Source organism: Patella vulgata, chromosome 1 (assembly GCF_932274485.2).
Source record: "Patella vulgata chromosome 1, xgPatVulg1.2, whole genome shotgun sequence".
Taxonomy (NCBI): Eukaryota; Metazoa; Mollusca; class Gastropoda; family Patellidae; genus Patella; species Patella vulgata.
In genome coordinates, this window is record NC_065879.2 from 78,935,285 (window position 1) to 78,957,885 (window position 22,601).

The 22,601-nt window shown below is 37.5% G+C and overlaps 1 protein-coding gene across 1 annotated transcript; it reads left to right on the top strand.

Moving 5' to 3' along the window:
* Positions 1–7,857: 7,857 nt before the first annotated feature.
* Positions 7,858–21,235, top strand: LOC126814203 (uncharacterized). Its single transcript, XM_050539204.2, has 5 exons — positions 7,858–7,887; positions 10,641–11,076; positions 14,618–16,404; positions 17,774–17,991; positions 19,160–21,235. The coding sequence occupies exons 2-5, from the start codon at positions 10,659–10,661 to the stop codon at positions 19,278–19,280; spliced, it is 2,544 nt and encodes an 847-aa protein (XP_050395161.1). The 5' UTR covers positions 7,858–7,887; positions 10,641–10,658; the 3' UTR covers positions 19,281–21,235.
* Positions 21,236–22,601: the final 1,366 nt, after the last annotated feature.

Here is a 22,601-nt window from a genome sequence, read left to right on the forward strand (position 1 = left end):
GAACTTTATAAAAACCAAACAAATTCTAATGGTTTTCTGATAATTACTAAATGAGTTGTTAGTGTATTATAAATGTTTCATTACTGAATAAAGTAAAAATTTGCGACAACTCTTGTTGATTGCCCGGACGATTTTGCTGCTGTGGGCGTATGTTTCGTTGCCTGGCAACTTATCTTTTTTCAAACTGTTAAAAAAGAGAAGTTTAAGGAATATTAATCATGCATATAGAAAGAAATACAGGTGACATAAGACATCCCACCGTGATTGATTCTGTCATATCTCTAGCACGGTCACTTATAGTTTTGTCCCGATCCGTTACCATTTCTCTGGGAATATTATTTGATGATGGTTTCTAAAAGAAGGGGCCCTAGAGAAGATATGTTTGACCGCCATCTTGAATTTTCTGCTCTCCTGAAGTTAGGCTGTAGTTTTCAGAGGTAACAAACTACAAATATCTTCACTAGGTTCCCTTCTATCACCAAGATAGGGCTTACTACTACTCCCTTCTATCCGAAACCATCGCAAAACCATACTCCTAGCAATGTTTCGTTTGATTAGACCTAATCCCACTCAACACTGCCGTAATGAAAGTAAATTTCTGTTCCAAATTATGACTGGTCAATAGTCCGATTTTACCCAATACCTGACTGCGTAACAATATCATTCGGGTTTAAACATAGCTCCAAATTTGTTTACATAACGTTACGTCACCATCACGAAATTAATTACGCCCAATTAACCAGTGCATAGCAGAATATTGCAGAAAAACGTATTGCGTGACAAACGAGGCTATGAAAACGGCTACACTGTAAACAATACTGTTTGGAGACGAACAATACTTTCACCGTTTTTAATACCTTAAATCACTGTCCAACGCTTTAGGGAAGACCCCAGCTTAAATTAAGGACAGCCATGTTGCTGTACATTGGAGAGATTTGATTGGACGGGTAGAATAGACAAACTCAAAAGCTCAAGTATCAGAAGTCAATCCAGCAATGGCCAGAGCGGGATTTCTCGGGCCATTGCTTCAGGAGTATGCGCCAAACCTTGTTCCCAGAGAAAAGTTCACGGATCTGGGGGTTGTGCCCTTACTAATAGTTAATCTACAGAAAATACAGCATCCAGTATCATGAACAAAATATCAACTCACATAAGCCTGTATTAAAATTTACATTAACTCCCAAATAACTTTAAAGTAACGGTGCTTGATCTCCAGAAAATAACAAATTTGTCACAGTCCACACTAATATGTATTCAGATTGATTACTGTATTTAAAATTTAATAAAGAAAACAAAATCGAAATATCAAGGGTTAGACAATTATAATATGCCGTTAAAGACTTGCTAACTGGCGATAAGCCAACCATAGATTGCAGAATGGCCGAAAGTTCAACATACCAGTGTCTGTAAAAATTTTATTCCAAGCTATTTATTGGAAGTGGTGCGGGACAGGTAAGAAACGTGTTCAGATGGGTGGTAAAAACGTTGTTGTGCGCGTAACAGAACCCATAGCAACGGGTGCAAAGTTTAGAGGAAACTTGAAATATGTGTTTATAACCCAACGATCTTGGTTCCTGTCGACAATCGCGCATATCTATACCGGACCTTAACTTTCTGGATTATAACCCCTGAATCACGTTTTTAGCGTCTGGTCGCTCTAGAGGTCACAATTTGTATCCGATTTCAAAAACCGTTCGACTATCCCACCGTTACACCATAATGATGCTTGAGTTCAAATTTCGTAAAAATCGCATTGAAACTGCCGGACAAAAAGGCCGTTCTCTGTACGAAAATAGTGTAAAAGTATCAAGGTTGTGGACCCTCGAAAGATCACAATTTTTTATCAGATTTTGATCAAACTTAAAACGTGTTTATAAATCTCAACGATCTCGTGGTCAAGTTCGGATTTCGTGAAAGTCGGACCGAAACTGCCTGACAAAATGGCCGAAAATAATGTAAAAGTATGTAATACCAAGTTTCCGGACCCGCTAGCTCACAATTTTTGTCTAATTTTAATGAAACTTCAAATATATGTTTGTATCTTAAGGATCCAAGTTCCTGTCGATATTCGCACATTTTCAGACCATAACTTCCTGGATAGTAGTCCCGGGTATTGTGGCTAAATCTATTTGTTAAGGCCCACTCAACTGAAAATTCAGTTCGTGATATTTTCTAGTTTTATAAAACTACATTAGATTTATATACAAAATTGTCTTCGCTGTGGACGTATTATGCCGTCGCCCCTGTCCGTCCGTCCGTAACGGACAAAATGTTTCATGTGGACAGTACATACAGGTCACAATCTGAATTTGACGAAACTTGAAAGATAGGTCTATCTCCCAAAGTTCTCGGTTCCTTCGTTATTGGTATGTATCGCACCATAATTTCATGGATTATGGCTCCTCATTGTACGAAAAATCACGTTTGTGGACACTCTAGAGGTCACAATTTTGATCCGATTTTTATGAAACTTAAAATGCATGTTTATAACCAAAAGGTCTTGGTTCCGTTCGATATCGGCTCGTAGCTCACTGAATTATGGCCCCTGATTGTACGAAAATCGCGTTTTTAGCATCTGGTCCCTCTAGAGGCCACAGTTATTATCCTATTTAAAAAATCACCGTTACATCGTAATGTTTGGTTGAGTTCAAATTTCGTGAAAATCGGACCAAACTGGCCGCCCTTCTTACGCAAATATTGTAAAAAAAAACCCATGGTATTTCAAGGTTGTGGGCCCTCTAGTCGTCACAATTTTGATCGATTTTGATGAAACTTGAATATATGTTTATAATCCTAAGATCTCGGTTACTTTCTATACTCGCACATATTGGATCGTAACAGCCCGAATTCTGACCCTTGATTGTACGTTTTTAGCTTGTGGTCCCTCTAGAGGTCACAATTATCCGATTTTGATGAAATTTTAAATCGATGTTCATGACACAAAGACCCTGGTTCCTTTCGATAATCGCGCATATTCGAACGTAACGTCCTGAATTATGGACCCGGATTGTTCGACAAATCGCATTTTTTAGCTGGTTGGCCCGCTAGAAGTCACAATTTTGATCCGATTTTTATGAAACTTGAAATGCATGTTTATAACCCAAAGGTCTTGGTTCCGTTCGATATCGGCTCGTAGCTCACTGAATTATGGCCCCTGATTGTACGAAAATCGCGTTTTTAGCATCTGGTCCCTCTAGAGGTCACAGTTATTATCCTATTTAAAAAAATCACCGTTACATCGTAATGTTTGGTTGAGTTCAAATTTCGTGAAAATCGGACCAAACTGGCCACCCTTCTTACGCAAATATTGTAAAAAAAAAACCCCATGGTATTTCAAGGTTGTGGGACCTCTAGTCGTCACAATTTTGATCGATTTTGATGAAACTTGAATATATGTTTATAATCCTAAGATCTCGGTTACTTTCTATACTCGCACATATTGGATCGTAACAGCCCGAATTCTGGCCCTTGATTGTACGTTTTTAGCTTGTGGTCCCTCTAGAGGTCACAATTATCCGAATTTGATGAAATTTTAAATCGATGTTAATGACACAAAGACCTTGGTTCCTTTCGATAATCGCGCATATTCGAACGTAACGTCCTGAATTATGGACCCGGATTGTTCGACAAATCACATTTTTTAGCTGGTTGGCCCGCTAGAAGTCACAATTTGTACGCAAATATATGGTATATCAAGGTTCTGGTCCCTCTAGAGGTCACAATGGTGATCCGATTTTGATGAAACTTAAAATTGATGTTTATATCACAAAGACCGTGGTTCCTTTCGATAATCGCGCATATCCGAACGTAACGTCCTGAATTATGGTCCCTGATTGTTCGAAAAATCGCATTTTAGTTTGTGGACCCGCTAGATGTCACAGTATTCTCTGAAGGTGGTTGGCGGTTTGATTGACGCTGGTTTGGTTGTTGGTTTGGTTGGCGGTGGTAGCGGAATCCTGGTGGTGGTTGGTAAAAGCCTGGTGGTGGTTGGTGAAAGCCTGGAAAGCTTGGTGGTGGTTGGTGAAAGCCTGGTGATGGTTGGAATCTTTTCCGTAGCTGTGACCATATCCATGTTCCAAAATTGGTGGTGTGGGTGGGGGGACTATTAGAGTGGACGTTGTGCGAATGGGACAAGATACAGTAAAGATCGAAACATAATGGGACAAAGGGGGCGGGCGGGGGAGGGAGAAAATAATAAGATTGATTTCAAATTTATTTAATAGCTTTAACATTAATTTGCCCCACATACCTTGAATACATAACTTCGTCTCCTTTAAACTCATTTGCTTTACGTCTTACATTCTTGGTTTCATACAACACGCATCACAGTGAACAAGTTTGGGCACAAACACATTGACCAAACTATATAGACTGTTGTGCAATATTTGGCCAATGTGTTTGTGCCCAAACTTGTTCACTGTGATGCGTGTTGTATGAAACAGAGAATGTAAGACGAAAAGCAAATGAGTTTAAAGGAGACGAAGTTATGTATTCAAGGTATGTGGGGCAAATTAATGGAAAAGCTATTAAATAAATTTGAAATGAATCTTGTGCTCAGGCGTGTACTGGTTTCACAATACTGGTAAAGTGGCAGAATGCAACTAAAAATATGACAAGTATGAAACAAAGATAAATCGTTTATTGATTACATGGTATAGTAGTATATCGTTTAATACCAATCGTCCAACTTAAAACTCTTAACAGATATAAAAATAACGTTACATAAAAATATACAAAAAGAAAAGAACTTATATGATATAGACGGATCGTTCCTCGATTATATCGCGATGTACATTTCGGTGTGGTATCCTTTGTCAAATGTTGATAGCCGACCTTATCATTTAGCACTAACCTCTGATAGCACGAAAAATCACATTTTTAGCTTGTTGATCCTCACAATTTTTATCCGATTTAAAAAAAACCCAAAACAACTACTTAAATATATACTATTCAAAAAAAGTAGGGGATATTTGATTTTGGGGGCATAATACTAAAATATGCAAATGACTACGAAAGAATTCACTATAGAACCTAACAGAAGAAACATTTCCAGTTACATGTGACGCCCAAACGCACCAATAGCTACCGCATGGAATGCAGGTGATGCTTGGGATCATCATGGGGGTCCAACCCAAGATTTGCACGACTCTGACTTTGAATGTTACAGTCATTGTGGCATTGAATTCCAGGGTGGAAACATCAGTTTAATTGTTTTAGTGACCAGAAAACAAATTTTAATATGTGTCGGCTTACCCAAAATGAAAGGTTACGTGCCCTTGGCATGCTACCGATCGGCACAACACAGGCGGTTGTGCCGCGGACGATGAATGTTTCTCAGTCTGTCATAAGCAGGCTATGGTCCAGATACCGTGATACACAATCTGTACAGTACACCTCAAGCCCAGGATCGATTTATCCGTACCTTGGCCTTGAGAAATCGTGTCATCACAGCAAATCAGATCAGCGCTCGTCTTCAAACAGACACTGGTGTGAGAGTGAGTGGCCAGACGATTCGGAATCGACTGCATAGGGGTCACCTTCGCGCCCGACGTCCTCGCGTGATCCCTTGTTTGAGAGATCATCACATTCAGGCAAGACGTCGTTGGTGTAGGGATCGTCAACACTGGGATAATCGACGCTGGAGCAATGTGATGTTTTCAGATGAGTCAAGGTTCTCTGTTGATTTTTTGCACAGACGTAGGAGGGTGTGGCGTCGTCGAAACGAGCGCTTCCAAGACGTTAACGTCATCAGACATGATCGATTTGGGGGTGGTTCTGTTATGGTGTGGGGAGGCATCACTGTTGCTGGAAGAACGGCTTTACATGTTGTTGCAGGGCGTGTTACAGGCCAGTACTACCGGGACAACATCTTGGCAGTCCATGTTGTGCCGTTCGCACGACGTCATGGCCGCCGTTTCATCTTCCAGGATGACAACGCAAGATGTCCCAGGGCCAGGATCGTTACAGGTTACCTCCAACAACAGAACATCACCACATTACCTTGGCCAGCACTGAGTCCCGACCTCTCCCCCATCGAGCATGTCTGGGTCATGCTTGGACAGAGGTTACGTCAACGTCAACAACGTTCTGCCAATGTCCAAGAACTTGCTGCTGCGTTGCAACAGGAATGGGACAATCTGGACCAAAATGACCTTAGACGTCTCATTAGGAGTATGCCACGTCGGATCAATGCTTGTTTGGCAAACAGAGGAGGATTTACCCGTTACTGACTTGGTTGTGATGCTGTGGTAACTTTGCTGTTTGACCCCGGGTATCATTTTACCCTTATAATGGTCAGTCTGTGCCTTACTTAGTCTAACGATCATTTGGAATAAATCGATGAATGTGAACTTCATTTCATTTTGTCATTTGTTTCTTCGTCAGTTTCATTAGGTGACTTTAATAACACTTAAAAATCAAATATCCCCTACTTTTTTTGAATAGTATATAACCGTTGCACCATAATGAACGTAGAGTTCGAATTTCTGGAAAAAAACAAAACGAACTGCCCGACAAAATCAGTGCCGGATTAACCTTGTTGGGGGCCCGGGACATACCAACTGTGCAGGGGGCCATTGTTGTTTGTTCAAATTGTTCGCACTGACCGCGGATCGTACTAGTATGTACTCCGTCCCCTTGAGTGCCTGGGGCCCCCAATATCCCTTACTGCCCAGGGCCCCAATCCTCGCCCCCTCAGCCCAGGTACTGGTTGGCTCCGTCCGGGATAAAATAATAGTATGACCCAGAATTGTGGGGGCCCCTAAATGTGTGTGTGGGGGGACATTTGTCCCACTTGGCCCCCCCCCCCCGATCCGGTACTGGACAAAATGCCCACTTTGATGAAATTTAATATTTATCTTTATATCCTAAAGATCTCATTCCCTTTCGATATTTACGCATTTCAGACCTTAACCAGGAAACAAGGGCCAAAGTTATTTTTATTATTTCTCTCCCTTTCCCTCCCCCCCCCCCTTTGCATGGCGATTTTTGTTGACGTTTTGGTGTATAATGGAAGAAAAGGGTTTGAAAATACATTTTCGGCCAGGTTTTGGTGATTATTCATGATTTTGAGGCGGAAGGATACAAGGGTTGAGAGCTTGGTTAGGTTGAATGTAGGGCGGAAAATTGCATGTTTAGTTGTCTCTACTTCCAGCTTGTATCTCTAGTTTTTCATGGCGAACCTCATACATACTTTTGGGCAAGAGTTTGCCACATGTTGCTCCGTCTGTGGCAGAAAACGTTCTACCCATCGAAACTTTGTGAAAAAGTTAGAACCGGTCTAAGGGACGAGAATTAATATTAAAGGACCTAAGTCCGTAACTCAAAATCCTCCAAAATCTTCGACATCGAAAACACGAATTATTGGTCAATTTAAATCAACATTGATGATGTAAACTTACCGGGAAAAGATGAGCTTCTGATAACCGATATTTAAGATAAAATAATTTTTTTGAGGGACGAGGCTAGACACATTGCACCAAATCAAATGGAGTTATGTAGACTAGAATAACTAGACGCTAGAAATTGGCACTCGATTGAGATTGCTGACTTATTTCGCCGAATATAACTGATTTGAAATTGGAGTAAAAACGGAAACCATTAAATGTAAATCAGTTTATATACATTCATATTACAGTATTATATGCGTTGCGACCCACTTTTGTCAATTTCTAGGTCCCAAATGTTAGCGATTTAGCTCCTTTAAAGTCAATGGGGAAATCTTTAGTGATCTGTGGCCAATTGGCAACGGAATACGCCCATTATAGGTTTGATTGAACCAGGTCCTCACATAACCTATAGCAGATGTAAAGCAATGGTAAAATACTGGGTAGTCGAGTCTATGCTATAAATAGAGCATGTTGTACTTCTGACGATCGTCACAACCAGGTAATATTTACTAAGCTTCTAAATTAAATATTATGCCATGTAGTCAGTTGAAATATATTGTTGCTAAGTTGAGACGAAGTGATGGCATTGTAAATAAGACTCATATTAGTCTAAAACCTTTCCATTCTGTATTTATTCATGATCACGATTTATATTTTGAATGGAGTGTCATTTTACAGGTTGTTAAGTCGACTTTCGGTTTCGATTTCTTGTCATCGTGAAATACTTCCTCGTATCTTGTTGATAAAAATATGCGTCTATCAGAAGCTGTGAATAGATGGGACGGTTCTATTAAGTCTAGGGTGCCATCCACAATCCCAACCCACAATGATTGTCAACAAAATACTGGCTATAGTATAACACTGTCTGAGTGCCCTTGCAGAACATAGATCGTATTGCCTATATTTTGTTCGCCGATCGTTATCTCGCCGAAAAGCACTTTTTTTTTTTATTCAAGTTGACTTAAAGTAGCTAAGTTTCTAACTCAATATCATCCAAAATCTTCAACATTGAAAACACAAATTATTTATCAATTTAAATCAACATTGATGTTGTGATCTTACCGGGAAGAGATGGGCTTCTGATATACAATATTTAAGACAAAATAAACATTCTACCATTGGTACACGAATCGTGTACCATAATGCGTTTCAGAGTCTAGGCATATTCCATAAGTCAAATCAAACAGTGACATGATATTATTATCTGGAGAGCATGTGCAATAAATACTATCGGTGTAGACTGGAATAACCAGGCGCTAGAGATTGCCATTCAATTGAGACTTCTGGCGTATTTCGCCGAACATAAATGATTATAAATTACAGTGAAAACAGAAACGATTGAATGTAAATCAGTTTATATACATTCATATTACATTATTATATTTATGTTAATTTCTAGTTCCCAAATATTACCGATTTAGCCCCTTTAAAGTTCATGTCATAATAATATGATTGTTATTGCAGCTACATATAAAATTTATGTAAGTGAGGTTTTTGCGGCGCAAAAATACGTCAGATAATATTTAATTTGGGACTGGCTCTGAGGGGACTTTGTCTCACGGGGGTTACTTGGTCTCATGGCCCCACCCCCTCTAAATCCACGCCTGGTCACTGGGTTTAAAGTGAGAATTTCATATTTTCTAAGAAAATCAAAACATAATTATTTCTATGTCTCTTGCTCAATAGGTTGTCAATTCACTATTATACGATCATAGGTATCATTCTCACACTTAAAAAAAATTCACCCCGGAAATAATAACACAATTACCTCCCTTGTTTTTCTATTCCCCCAATGGAATATATATCTTCAAACGTTTGAATTTGAAGTTGAAAATGATATTTTTGCCAATTTCTCAACTGGCAATAGTGAATTATAGAATTAATAGGATTATTTTTAACAAGGTAGGACTGTTTATAGATACCATCTAATTTGAAGTTGAAAATGATATTTTTGCCAATTTCTCAACTGGCAATAGTGAATTATAGAATTAATAGGATTATTCTTTAACAAGGTAGGACTGTTTATAGATACCATCTATTTTAAAGGAGCCACATCGCTAATATTTGGGACCTACAAATTGGCACAAATGGGTCGCAACGTATATAATATGAATGTAAATAAACTGATTTACATTCAGTCGTTTCCGTTTTTACTCTAATTTCAAAGCAGTTCTGTTTGGCGAAATACGTCAGAAGTCTCATTCGAATGGCAATCTCTGGCGTCTGGTTATTCCAGTCTACACCGATAGTATTCATTGCGCTTGCTCTCCAGATAAGAATATGAAGTCACCGACATGACTTGTGGAATATGTCTAACCTCGTTCTTCGAGTCGCTTGTTACAAATTGTGCTGAAACGCATTATGGTACACGATTCGTGTACCAATCGTAAAATGTTTATTTTGTCTTAAATATTGGATATTAGATGCCCATCTTTCCCGGTAAGATCACAACACGAATGTTGATTAAAATTGACAACTAATTCGTGTTTTCAATGTCGAAGGTTTTGGGTGATATTGAGTTAGAGACTTAGCTACTTTAAGGCTTTATTTTAATACATTTTAAAAGTATAACTTAAAGATATGAAATTATCACTTTAACACAACTACAATTGCGTTTACTACTTTTATTTGTGTGGTTCAACTTGAGCTATAGTTTCAGAATATTTTCCATATTATTTATAACAGCGATTTTTATTTTGAACGAACTTCAATGAAGCCAATTTTGAGTTGATAACTCTACTTTCGGTTTCTCTTTTCTAGTCATCGTGAAATGCTTCCCCGTTTATATATCTCTGTGGTGTGTTTTTCGTTTTGTGCTTCAGCTATTATAATATTTATTGGTTCCTCGCCTTTCGAAGTTATCTGGGGACTGTTTTATTGTAATGGTTCGTCCATTTTTCTGGCCATCCACCAAACACCGTTTTTCAAACACAAATTCTGTTTCTAATTGAGGTAGAATATTCAAACTTGGGGTACTTGTTATTCGGGAAATGGCATGTCTAAGTTAGATGATGAGTTAGATAAACCATGGACCTTCATGGATAAACTACATATTTGATCGACTGTGTCGTTACAACACAATAACACTGCTTTTAAGTTCTATTGCATTGACAGCCTAACTGTTGATAACAGGGTGGCAGCCTAATACGACAAAATATCTGTTGGCCTAGACATGAACAAACAAATGTCTAATCTCCACGACAATGGATCATTTGCAATAATTTTTTCTCAAACTCTAATTTTAATTTTCAGATGTGAATAATTGACATTATGGCGTCTAGCAGTCATAGCATGCGATATAAATTAAAAAATGGTGTAGTTGCTTTTGTTGAATATGGCGATATTTTCTCAGTCCCAGCTAATGTCTTAGTTTATAGTTCTGGACAATCAAAAAAGAAAAAAAGTGGCATTGCCCAACAGATGTTAAGAAACGGAGGTGAGGGTTACAGGAAAGCACTAGACATTCTATACAAAACACACACCATCCTTGAAGAAGGAAAAGTATATGAATTGCCTCGTGGTGATTTATACAACTTTGATAGTATCTACTTAGCAGTAACAACCGCGTACACTGAATATTGGTTTTGTAAGTCATGGTCTAAAAGACTTCAGGAGTTGTATTCTAATATACTGAGCAAAGCAGATGGGAATCGAAAAAAATCAATCACCTTACCAGTTTTGGGATCAGGTAAGACATAAAATTGAACATTGCATCCATATTGAAATGTGTATATTACAACAGTCTGTCAGTCCACATTGACTATATAGACCACCCAACGTTTTTGTCCGTCTTTCGAAGAAAGCAGGGGACTATTAAAATGGATCTGTCCGTCTGTCTGTCTGTCCGTCACACTTTTTGGGACACAATGACATTCCCTCTAATTGAGTAAGAATGTTCAAACTTGGTGTGGGTGTTTATTAGGTTAATGTCTTGATGGGGAACGAAGATGAGCATTTTCTGCTTAGGATAAGCAGTGATAAGCAATTTGATTGGTTGATGCTTTGAGACACTATGACTTTAGTTCTAAGTAAGTGAGAGTAATGAAACTTGGTGTAAGGCTTGATAATGAGCTTTTTCTAAGGCTTGATAATGAGCTTTTTCTGCTCGGGATAAGCAGAGTGATAAGCAATTTGATTGGTTGAGACTTTGGGACACAAAAACCTTGATTCTGATTCGGTGAGAGTGATGAAACTCAGAGTATAGATTCATTATATCAATACCATGACTAAGTTCCATGATGATAATTTTCTGCTTGATTGATAAACAATTTTATTGGCGACGAGTTTGGAACATAACAACTTTGAATGTTTAAACTTGGTGTAGATTTTTATTAGATAAATGTCATTGTTCGATACTTTAGTACAAGATATCTTTGATTATAACTTATCGATTTCGACGGGGAACATCAGTGTCATTGTTGGCTTGTATATATTAGTGAACCTAAGAATCCTTTTTAATTTCAGTCATCTATTTACTGTAGGATATCGGCAGGGAAGCCCAGCCTCACTGTTGGCCTGTTTACATTAGTGAGCCGAAGAATTCTATTTAATTTCAGTGACTTTGGAGAATAACTTAACTTCCCAAGTCAAGTCAAGTATTAGTAATAGCCCTTCATCTCACAGTGACAGGTGTGATCATAGAGTTTGGACATGGCCAACTTAGGTGTGTTCATTAGGCCTGCTCTTAGGATGGGCCAGGGCATCTTTACGTGTGTAAATAGGAGTAAGTGTTGGTTAGGTGAATCCCTCGATGGAGTTCGAAGATGGGCTCTCTCTGCTAAGGCTAAACTGAGATAAGCAATGTGATTGTTAGTTGATTTGGTACATGATAAATTTGATTCTAATTAAATGAGATTAAGGAAACGTGGTGTATATATATAGTTTCATTATACCAATGTGTGGTTTAATTATACCAATACCTTGACTAAGTGCAATAATGAGCATTCTAATTGATTCTAATTGCGTGAGAGTGATGAAACGCATTTCGTTAGTTCACTGCATTATTACTATGACTAATTTTTATCATGACCTCTTTCGCTTAGACTACGTATACATTAGCAGTTTGATTGCCCAGTGCTTTATAAAAGGATAAATGTGCAATTAATTTATATGTGTCTTCTATTTATTTTGTGATTACAGTGTGTAGCACCATGGGTATTCTGTCAGACTTGGAGAGCGACCCACGTACTAATACCGATCGCCTAACCCGGCGTATGACCCATGCATTCCTTTTTACTACATATCTTACTAGCCTTGTCGAGTATTTTCACTTGTCGTCTTTGCTTCCCCTTCACGTTGTGTATTCTCTTCTTCTTACCCAAATAGTTAAGGCGTTTGTCTTCTCAGTAGTTATAGCAATGCAACAGTTCGTTTTCTTATTTTATATATCATAGCCGGATACATAGATACAAGCATAGTACAATAACAGTAAAGTCATTCTCCCAAACCAAATCCAGTCAAGAGTCGCTGGGCGAGTCTGCTGATAGAAATTGCTACATCCACTCCTTCTGGAATCAAGCTGCTGTCTGACGAATTCTCACAAATATGATAGTTTTGTAGCTTTGGGTTTTGGAGCTTCAATTATCTAATTTGTCAAATATGATGTAAATAAGTATAGAGATTGGTTAATCAAGCCAAATGATGCAATCGTAATTTTTCGATCGCGTGTTAAACATGATATTTTCATTCCCATGGAACCAGCTAATGTTTACCAAATTATAACTCTATACCAACTCTATACTATATACCAACCTGTCATTCATTCGCTCATTTTTATACGCCCATATGGAAATGTGGTCGTATATTGCCGTCGCCCCCGTCCGTCCGTCTGTCGGTCCGTCCGTCCGTCCGTCCATCGTCCACAATTTCTTGTGAACACTCTATAGACTACATTTATCATCTGATTGTTTTGAAATTGATATATGTTGTTTGCATTAGTGAGACGAAGAAGCCTATTTAAATTCAATAACTTCCGTTAATTTCTTCTGGGGTTATGGCCCTTATTTCACTTTGTTGCACCTTGTGAACGCTCTAACGACAAAAGTTATCAACCGATCTGTATGAAATTTTTTTTACATCATTTAAATTAGTAAAACAAAGAAGCCTATTGAATTTCAGCAATTTCCGTTTATTACATCTAGAGTTATGGCCCTTGTTTCACTTTGTTGGATCTTGTGAACGCTCTAATGGCAACAGTTATCATCCGATCTGTTTGAAATTGATATGCATCATTTAAATTAGTGAAATGAAGAACTCTATTGAATTTCAGCAATTTCCGTTAATTACGCCATGAGTTATGGCCCTTGTGTCACTTTGTTGTACCTTGTGAATGCTCTAATGGCAAAAGTTATTATCCGATCTGTATGAAATTTATATCCGGCATGTAAATTAGTGCAACGAAGAAGCCTATTGAATTTCAGCAATTTCCGTTAATTACGCTCTGAGTTATGGCCCTTGTTTCACTTTGTTGTACCTTGTGAATGCTCTAACGACAAAAGTTATTATCCTATCTGTATGAAATTTATATGTATTGTTTAAATTAGTAAAAGGAACAGGCCTATTGAGTTTCAGCAAATTTCTGTTAATTACATCTAGGGTTATGGCCCTTGTTTAACTTTGTTGAATCTTGAGAACACTTGAACACAAAAAGTTATGACCTAATCTGTATGAAATTCATATGCATCATTTGAATTAGTAAAATGAAGAATCCTATTGAATGTCAGCAATTTCCGTCAATTACTTTTAGAGTTATGGTCGTTGTTTTACTTTGTTGACCCTTGTGAACGTTCGAACGACAAAAGTTACCATCCGATCTGTATGAAATTTACATGCATTATTTGAATTAGTAAAACGAAAAAGCCTGTCGAATTTCAACCAGTTCTGTAGATTACTTCCAGAATTACGGCCCTTGTTTTAGTTTTTAGAACCCTGTGAACCCTCAAACGACGAAAATTATAATGTCATCTGTATGAAATTGTCTATTAAATTCCCCTAATCACCTACAAAAGAATAATTATGCGACAACCCGTGTCAACTGTTCGGACAATTTAGCTGCTGTGGGCGTATGTTTTGTTGCCCGGCAACCTATCTTGATTTAAGTACATATATGCGAATCTAATAATTTGCCAAAGACATTAATTAATTCAATGCTGCTAAATTAAAGAGCAAAAATTCAACAAAAGTCTTACAAGTAGGGCACACTTTCCTCATTGTTGGCTTGTTTATTTCAGGTTTTGCAGCAGCACCAATTGATAAATGTATTGAAGTTGCCATTAAAAGTATAGAAAAACTTAAACCTGAACATTTGGTTCACATTAACATAGTTTCTAATGATTACGATACATTCCAAAAGATCTCGAAAGAATTGAAGTCAAAGGTACCAAATGACACTAAGACAAAAACATCATCTGCATTTTCAAATTATAGTTTAAAAAAATCAACAGCCTATGATTATTTATCCGCTGCTACCGATGTATCGTTTTCAGGGAAACAGAACAGTTCTGCTGACGTCGCTGTTTCACTAAATAGTGATGGTGGTAGATTAAGAAATATTGAAAAATATAGTAGAAAAACAGGTCATAAGACTCACATTGGTGGGGGAAATTTCAAAGGTTTTGACGATGAAGCAGGTTTGAATAATTTCCATGGTAACGACTATTATATTTCAAATTCTAGATCTGACAATAAAACATGGAATGGAAATTACACATCCAAGTGCTTGAGAGACGCTCCTGATTCTAAAATAGTACATGCCATGGAAAACGAACTAATGTCAAATTTTGTTGATCACCATGGAAACCAAAGAAACATGTCAGACAATAATAGTTATTATCCACATCATCACAGTCCTGATTACCATAATTCTAATGGCGGTGATAATAAATATGATAGCAGTAAAAATAGATCTAAACATGGGGAACACCGTTTTGGACAGGGACAGTTAGATAATGGCGCTGATTATAAATATGATAGCAGTAAAAATAGATCTAAAGATGAGGAACGCCATTTTGGACAGAAACAGTTTGATAATGGCGGTGATAATAAATATGATAGCAGTAAATATAGATCTAAAGTTGAGGAACACGGTTTTGGACAGGGCCAGTTAGATAATGGCGGTGATATAAAATATGATAGCAGTAAAAATAGATCTGAAGGTGAGGAACACTGTTTTGGACAGAAACAGTTTGATAATGGCGTTGATTATAAATATGATAGCAGTAAAAACAGATCTAAAGTTCAGGAACACCGTTTTGGACAGAAACAGTTTGATAATAGCGGTAATTATAAATATGATAGCAGTAAAAATACATCTAAAGATGAGGAACACTGTGTTGGACAGAAACAGTTTGATAATGGCGGTGATTATAAATATGATAGCAGTAAAAATACATCTAAAGATGAGGAACACTGTGTTGGTCCAAACTGCACCCAGACTTGCGGTCATGTACTTTGCTGTGTTTGTGAGGGATCCAAAGATCCATGTTCGTTTCTTCAAGATGATGATGTAAAGGAAGATTCCACTTCTCGTAAACAGAAAACCTGTAATCATTGTAAAGACGTTATCAAAGGTCCTGATTGTACTCTGAGGTGTGGCCATATTGTTTGCTCAAAGTGTCAAGCATCAAAGTATTCATGTCGATATTCTCGAGATAATGGTCCAGAAGTTGACCAATATTTACAAGAATTGTCCTCAAAAGGTAACAGTGAAAACAGCGGTGATGAAGATGACCACATTAAGGAAGAAGACGATATTAAAACTTGCGCAATCTGTATGGATGTAGCTTATAATCCGAAATGTTTGACTAAATGTGGCCATGTTTTTTGTACAGATTGTATTGAGACCTGTTTTAAACTTTACAAACCTGTCTGTCCAACTTGTGGAACAACTTATGGTATTTTGACAGGTGATCAGCCCACCGGAGTCATGAAGATCACAAAGTTCTATGGAGGAGTAGAAGGAGAAGAAAGGGCTGGCTGCTATCAGATAAATTATGCTTTTTCTTCTGGTGTTCAAGGTGTAAGTACATATAACCACTATGATAGCCAAAGATAATCCAAAAGAGTGGGGGCAAACAAGGGAGCGGAGGGAAAGAATGGGGTCACATGCTCCCACCGCCACTCCCACACACACACAAAAATACCAGAGTCCCTTTTCTAAGAACTCTTTAAAAAATAAAAGTACCAGTATCAAAGCCTAAATATTGAAATGAAATGAAATGAAATAGGCTTTAATGTCCTTCTTTCCTGCATCGACGGGACTAATGAAAACAGATGTACTATGAGGAAAATTTGGTCCGGACAGTGGCACTACTCTTATTTTCTTTTTCATCTGTCAATGTTTTTTTTATATATGTAAAACTAAATGTGTATACATGATTTCAGGTTTAGTTCAAACCCGGACAACTAGACATTATTGATTTGATCAAACCGTAAGATTTACTAGAGATCTGCCCCCCCCCCCCCCCCCGGAGTCATTCAAAAGGAAACGCGTCTATTCGTTCGGATCAATGAGAATCCCACATTACATATGTTGCAGTGTAAAAGTACCCATGCCAGTTGGAATTCGCCGATGATTAGGCGTTATTTCCCTTGTAGCAAACTGTAGAAAAGTGGGACTTTTCATTCTTCATTTCACCACCGCTCTCTCCTGAATGAAGGAATGGGGTTGGGTGACCGAGTGTTTAACGCATACGCATTGGATCAGAAGGTCTTTCATTGAGTCAAGTGGCTTGGTTTCGATTCCCCGCTCTTACGTGACAAGGAGTAGGACTGCTTGTCCATCCCTGTGGGTTTTCTCCCGGGTCCTCCAGTTTCCTGCCACTGCTAAAGACCCCTATGCGCAAGCAAATTATTGAAATAAAGTTGAACCATATGTTGGCCCCGAAATGACCTAGTTCGTGTCATGGACGTTAAACCTCATTTCTCTGAATGAAGGGGACTTTTTAATTTTATTGTTAAACATACATTATGCAAGAGCTTAATCTGCCTATTTCGGGTCTTTCTTTAGGCCTGAAATGTTTTTCTAAATTATTAATTAGACATTATTAACTTATCCAGGCCATAATCAACTCTCGGTGGCGTCGGATTTCTCCAATATTAAATAGATTAGAACAGTTCAGCCATATTTTGATTTAAGCTAAAAATGGTGGATCGAGACTTAGTTTCGAACAACCAATACGGTGGTTGAAATTATTGCACACGTCTTGTCAAACCTTCAAAGGCTAATATCTTCGTTCGCAATAGAGTAATTTGAATGAAATTTTCAAATTATTCATTTTACAATATCTATTTTCGAAGAACTATTATAGCAAAAATGCCTAGCTCTTTATCCAAATCTTACATAATGTAGCTTTAAGTTGTTTATGTTTTTTTTTAATGTTGTTTAGGAGAATCATCCTAACCCAGGCATCAGGTATTTACCTACAAGTCGTACAGCCTATTTACCAGCTACGATCGAGGGTAGAAAAATCTGTAAGATGTTGATAGTAGCATTTAAAAGAAAACTGATTTTTACGGTGGGAAGATCGACGACAACCGGAAAAGAAAATCGTATAACGTGGAACGATATACACCATAAAACATCCATGAATGGTGGTCCGACACAGTAAGTATTGTTGTAGTGTACAAATCACAAAACATCCATGGGAGGCAGTCCAACACTGGGGTCTAAGCATTGTCGTAGAGTGCAGATCCAGAGTCAATATTTTTATGAGATAAATACTTCACATATCAACCGAGGGTATTATGGTAAATATTTGTTTTAACACCGACATCAATGTTAAATTTATCCTAATTGATTTGACCTTAAGACAATGGTTTAGCCCATATCGGCTCTGCGACTGATCTGACAAAATTAATTAAGAAAACTAAGTTGCACGCGCATTACATTTTAGTAACCACGTGTTCACAAACTGGCATTCATTTTGTGCAATGTTGTCAAACGATTCGGACGACGTAATGATCAGCTCAAGTCAGTTTGTAGAAAATATGGTTGAAAAATAAAACGTATATTCGGACAAAGAATTATTTAAAGCTAGTCAAAGTGCAGAATTTATGCAGAAAATACTTAACAAGTATTTAATGTACTCGGATATTTCGGATTGTGAGATACATTTACAAATGATAAACGTTTTTCAATTTCGAGCAACAAGACGTCAGTGAACGTGCCAATAATGCCGTACCCATAAATACCCTTCGCAAAAATCAGTGGGCTGTGTGGCGTAATAGTAAACACGACAGTGAGTGAAAAATCCAGTGTGCCCTTTAAGATATGACTATATAAGATCTTATTTTTGATGCCTAGATTCGTCTATGAAGTAAGCAAAATAAAATGATGAATATTACCCACCGAATTCCGTATTTAGTTATGGGAATAGTTTTACATTTATGGATTACGAATAAAACTGATGTGGATATACTACATGTAGAATTTGAGTTTCAGACAAATTCTTGATGTTCAAATGAAGAAACTAAGTATTAACATGGGCCTGACGTTTCATAACATGCATGGGGGATCAAAGGAAATAACATCCCAAGTTGTGTAAAATCATATAACAGACCCGTAGCTAGCCCAAAAATGTTGGGTTTTGGCGGGAGGGGGGGGGGGGGCAAGGGCTTCTGGGGGCGCCGATGTACCTACACTTGACGGTCCATAGTTCATATGTGTAGCATTTATCCACTGATCCATATTTCACGTGTGTAGAATTCGTTTATCCAGTGATTTGATGTGTGTAGCTTTGGTTTATTCAATGTTCGGCTTTTCATATTTGTAGCTTTGGTTATCCAGACCCCACATATTTGGATCGTGTAAAGGAAGAATTAGCCAGTAAAGGAGTAACGAAAGATGACATCCGAGATGTTAGACTACTCGATGATGAAGTCATCCATGCTTAAAATATTTAAATATGACTTAACGATCCTCAATAACGAAGAGGATCTGGCACCAAAATTGTATGTCAAGTGAATAAGAAAAGTATGTCTTTATAATTAATAATTATATACATGTAATTATTTAAGACTTTATACTTATAGATTATATTTATGGTAAGCTTATATTTTTGGTATTTTTATAAAAAGGATAAACTTATATTAATTGGTCATTTCTTGTGACACAATGTCGCATACTAAACTTATAGGCTGTCTGTCTACAGTTAGCTCCGCTTGAGAACAGACACTAAGCTAGTTGACCGACATTTTAAGTACTAAATCGACGATTTTAGTCGAAAACAAATGTAAAGTTCGAGAATTTTGTTAAGGATTTATTCTGCTTCCATTTAATACAATTGAAAAAGTTTATTTAGTCTTTGCGTGTATGACAGATGTGAAACGAGTAGAACCGCATTATAAAAAAAATATATTAATTTTAGATATGGCGGCCATTTAGGGCAGAGATCAATTCTCAAATTATGAAGTAGATGGATCTCTGTGTGCAGAATGACAATGTAGTTGCACATGTATAGTTATGTTTCGGCAAGCATCTCTTGTTTCTTGCTCCTATTAAATTCCGAGAGAAATGGGTCATAAGGTCATTTCTGGATTGACATATGGTTCAGTCTTGTTTCAATAGTTCTTTGGCAGTGGGAGGAAACTTCTAATTCAATATTATTCACAATATTAGAAATTAAAAACACAATTTAGAATTCAATATTAGTCCATTTCAATCAATATTAATGTTGTTATCTTATTGTTATGGATTTCTATATTTAAGACAAAACGTTTTAAAATCGGTACACAACGTCATCTACTCTATGGTTTTGTGTCAAATTTTATAAGTTATGTCACGTCAATCATAATGGGAGTTAGGATATGGTTCATGTTCTGACTGACATGTCCAAATACTGTTTTAATCAAGTGTATTTTTGTTTTCAATTCGGACTTTTAACTAGATTCAGATTAGTTAAGCCCTGGCCCTTGTATACAGTACAGTGTTTGTTTTTGAACCTCCATTTTAATTAGATAATTTTCGTGTACTTAAACTTTAATTTGACGTTCACAAATGACATAATAACTAATTTTAATATTTTGTGGCTCGTGAGCTGCAGTCATGTATTCCAATTCCAAACCTGCTCACAACCGAGCATCTCTATTAAATAACTTAGTTTTTATTTGCTTGTTTATTGTTTTGATTTTTCTTGTAAATATATATATAAATGTTAAGCCTATTTGTCATTCTTATGCAAGGGAAATGAGGACGGGGAAATGAGTGGAAGGGGCAATATGAAGGTGGGGGAGGTATAGAGAGAGAGAGAGAAATGGGGTTTAACGTCCACTCGACACAAACTAGGTCATTTCGGGACCAACATATGGTTTCAATTTTATTTCAATAATTCGCTTGCGCGTAGGGGTCTTTAGCAGTGGGAGGAAACCGGAGGACACCCACGAGGTTGGACAGGCCACCCTAATCCTTGTCACGTGCAACCGGGGATTCGAAACCACGCCAGTTGACTTAATGACAGGCCTTATGATACAGCACGCACATGCTAACCATTCGGCCATCCAACCCCCCGGGGGAGGTATTGAGGGGTCAGTACGAAAGTGGGGAAAGGGGTCAATGAAAATTGTATGTTGTTAGTCTTTTTATGTTATGTTAAAACAGTGATTTTTATAAAATAATATTCAATACAGTAACTTACAGATAGAGCGAGGGACCCAGGCATCCATCGAGAGGTTGGTGGGAAGGGGGGACGGGGGCATCCAATTTTAAAAGTGAATTTAAAATGAAGTTTTTAAAATTGTTATTATCTCTGAAATCTTTATTGTACAGACATTCCTACTTTATTTGATTAAAAAAATTATTATGTTTTTGCTTATATAAAATGTCTTTCTTTCTTACATTCCTGAGTACTAGTACCTATACGGAGTCTTGGTGATATACAATCAAGGTATTGGCACCTGGCATTACCAAACACCTCTGCACACTGTTGATTAAATACATCTGATTAAAAACAAAGAATCTGGTAAAGGAGAGCTCGTTTGATAGCAGAATTATGTAAACTTCAAATGTTCAAAACTGTCTTTTAGAATTGATCATTGTGTTTCAATCTGATTAAAACACAAATCGTTTCTGTTTTTGAGCTTGTTCTCTGTCCATCTATTAAAAAATGTTGGCGCATCTTGCATTGCGACCGCTTGTTTAATTTTCTTTACAAAACTTTACATATATCAACAATGAGGGCCGATTTCAATTCTTTGGAAATAAATTTTATTTAAAAATTCCAAATGAAATGAAATGAAATGGGGTTTAACTTCCTACTGTTTTGCTCCGACTGGGCTAATGAAGACGGTAAAGATTCCAAAGCAAGTCTTAGTCTCTAAACATATCAACGGTATGCTTCTAGTAGAAGTTCTACTTTTTGCCATATTCAGTTATGTTATTTTATCTTTTATGGAAATGGGCCTCTGTGACTCAGCGAGTAAGACGTTGGCTCAGTAATTTGGAGGTCGGGTGATAAATCCCTGCATTGGCCGAGAAAGTTCGTGGGGATTTTCCGGCGTGGTTCCACCTTGTCAGTGATACAGGACGAAGGGACTGCGTATAGTCATTGGGATGGGATGAAAAACCTAGGTTTCATGCACGTAAAAGAATCCTTGACAGTTGGAATTCTATGTATGGTCATTTGATTGACTTATCAGCAGTGATGTTTCTAGTGGGATATCCACAGTTCCGTGCATAGCACATCAAGAATTCTCTGCAACAGACAGTTTCATTGGCTAACCGGAACGCGAGTTATATAACAACTCTTCGAGATCCTAGTGTGGTAAAGATAAGTAAAACGAAATTTTGAACTATAAAAAACGAAACGAAATAGGATCTGTTTTAATCATATTGTTTCATTTCCCTTATGGAAAAAACCCAATGCAAACCCCATGGGTCACAACTGTTAACAGCATCAGATTTTCATGGGTCCCATAGTGATATGTGTTTAGTGATAATATAACACCTCGCTTTGAATGATTAGAAATTAATGCATTAAACATTTTACACCATTTATCTTTGCAGGTTGACACTCAACCTTGTTGATATTTTTAGGATAAAATTTGACTATTACGAATTTTCATTGTACACACTTAAACTTAAACCATCTTCTGAATGCTCTTGTTTACACAAAGTGGGGCGGGAGTAATTCGGTCATATCCAAAGAGGACACACTTCCTTTGCACCGCACGTATCAATGCGATTTTGGGGGACTATGTCACTGATTGATTTATAACACA

Excerpts from the sequence above, each read along its gene's own strand:
- LOC126814203 (XM_050539204.2), top strand. The coding sequence starts at position 10,659 with ATGGCGTCTAGCAGTCATAGCATGCGATATAAATTAAAAAATGGTGTA. Across the intron at positions 11,077-14,617 it reads CTTACCAGTTTTGGGATCAG|GTTTTGCAGCAGCACCAATT; the intron begins GTAAGACATAAA and ends TGTTTATTTCAG. Across the intron at positions 17,992-19,159 it reads ATGAATGGTGGTCCGACACA|CTTTGGTTATCCAGACCCCA; the intron begins GTAAGTATTGTT and ends TCATATTTGTAG.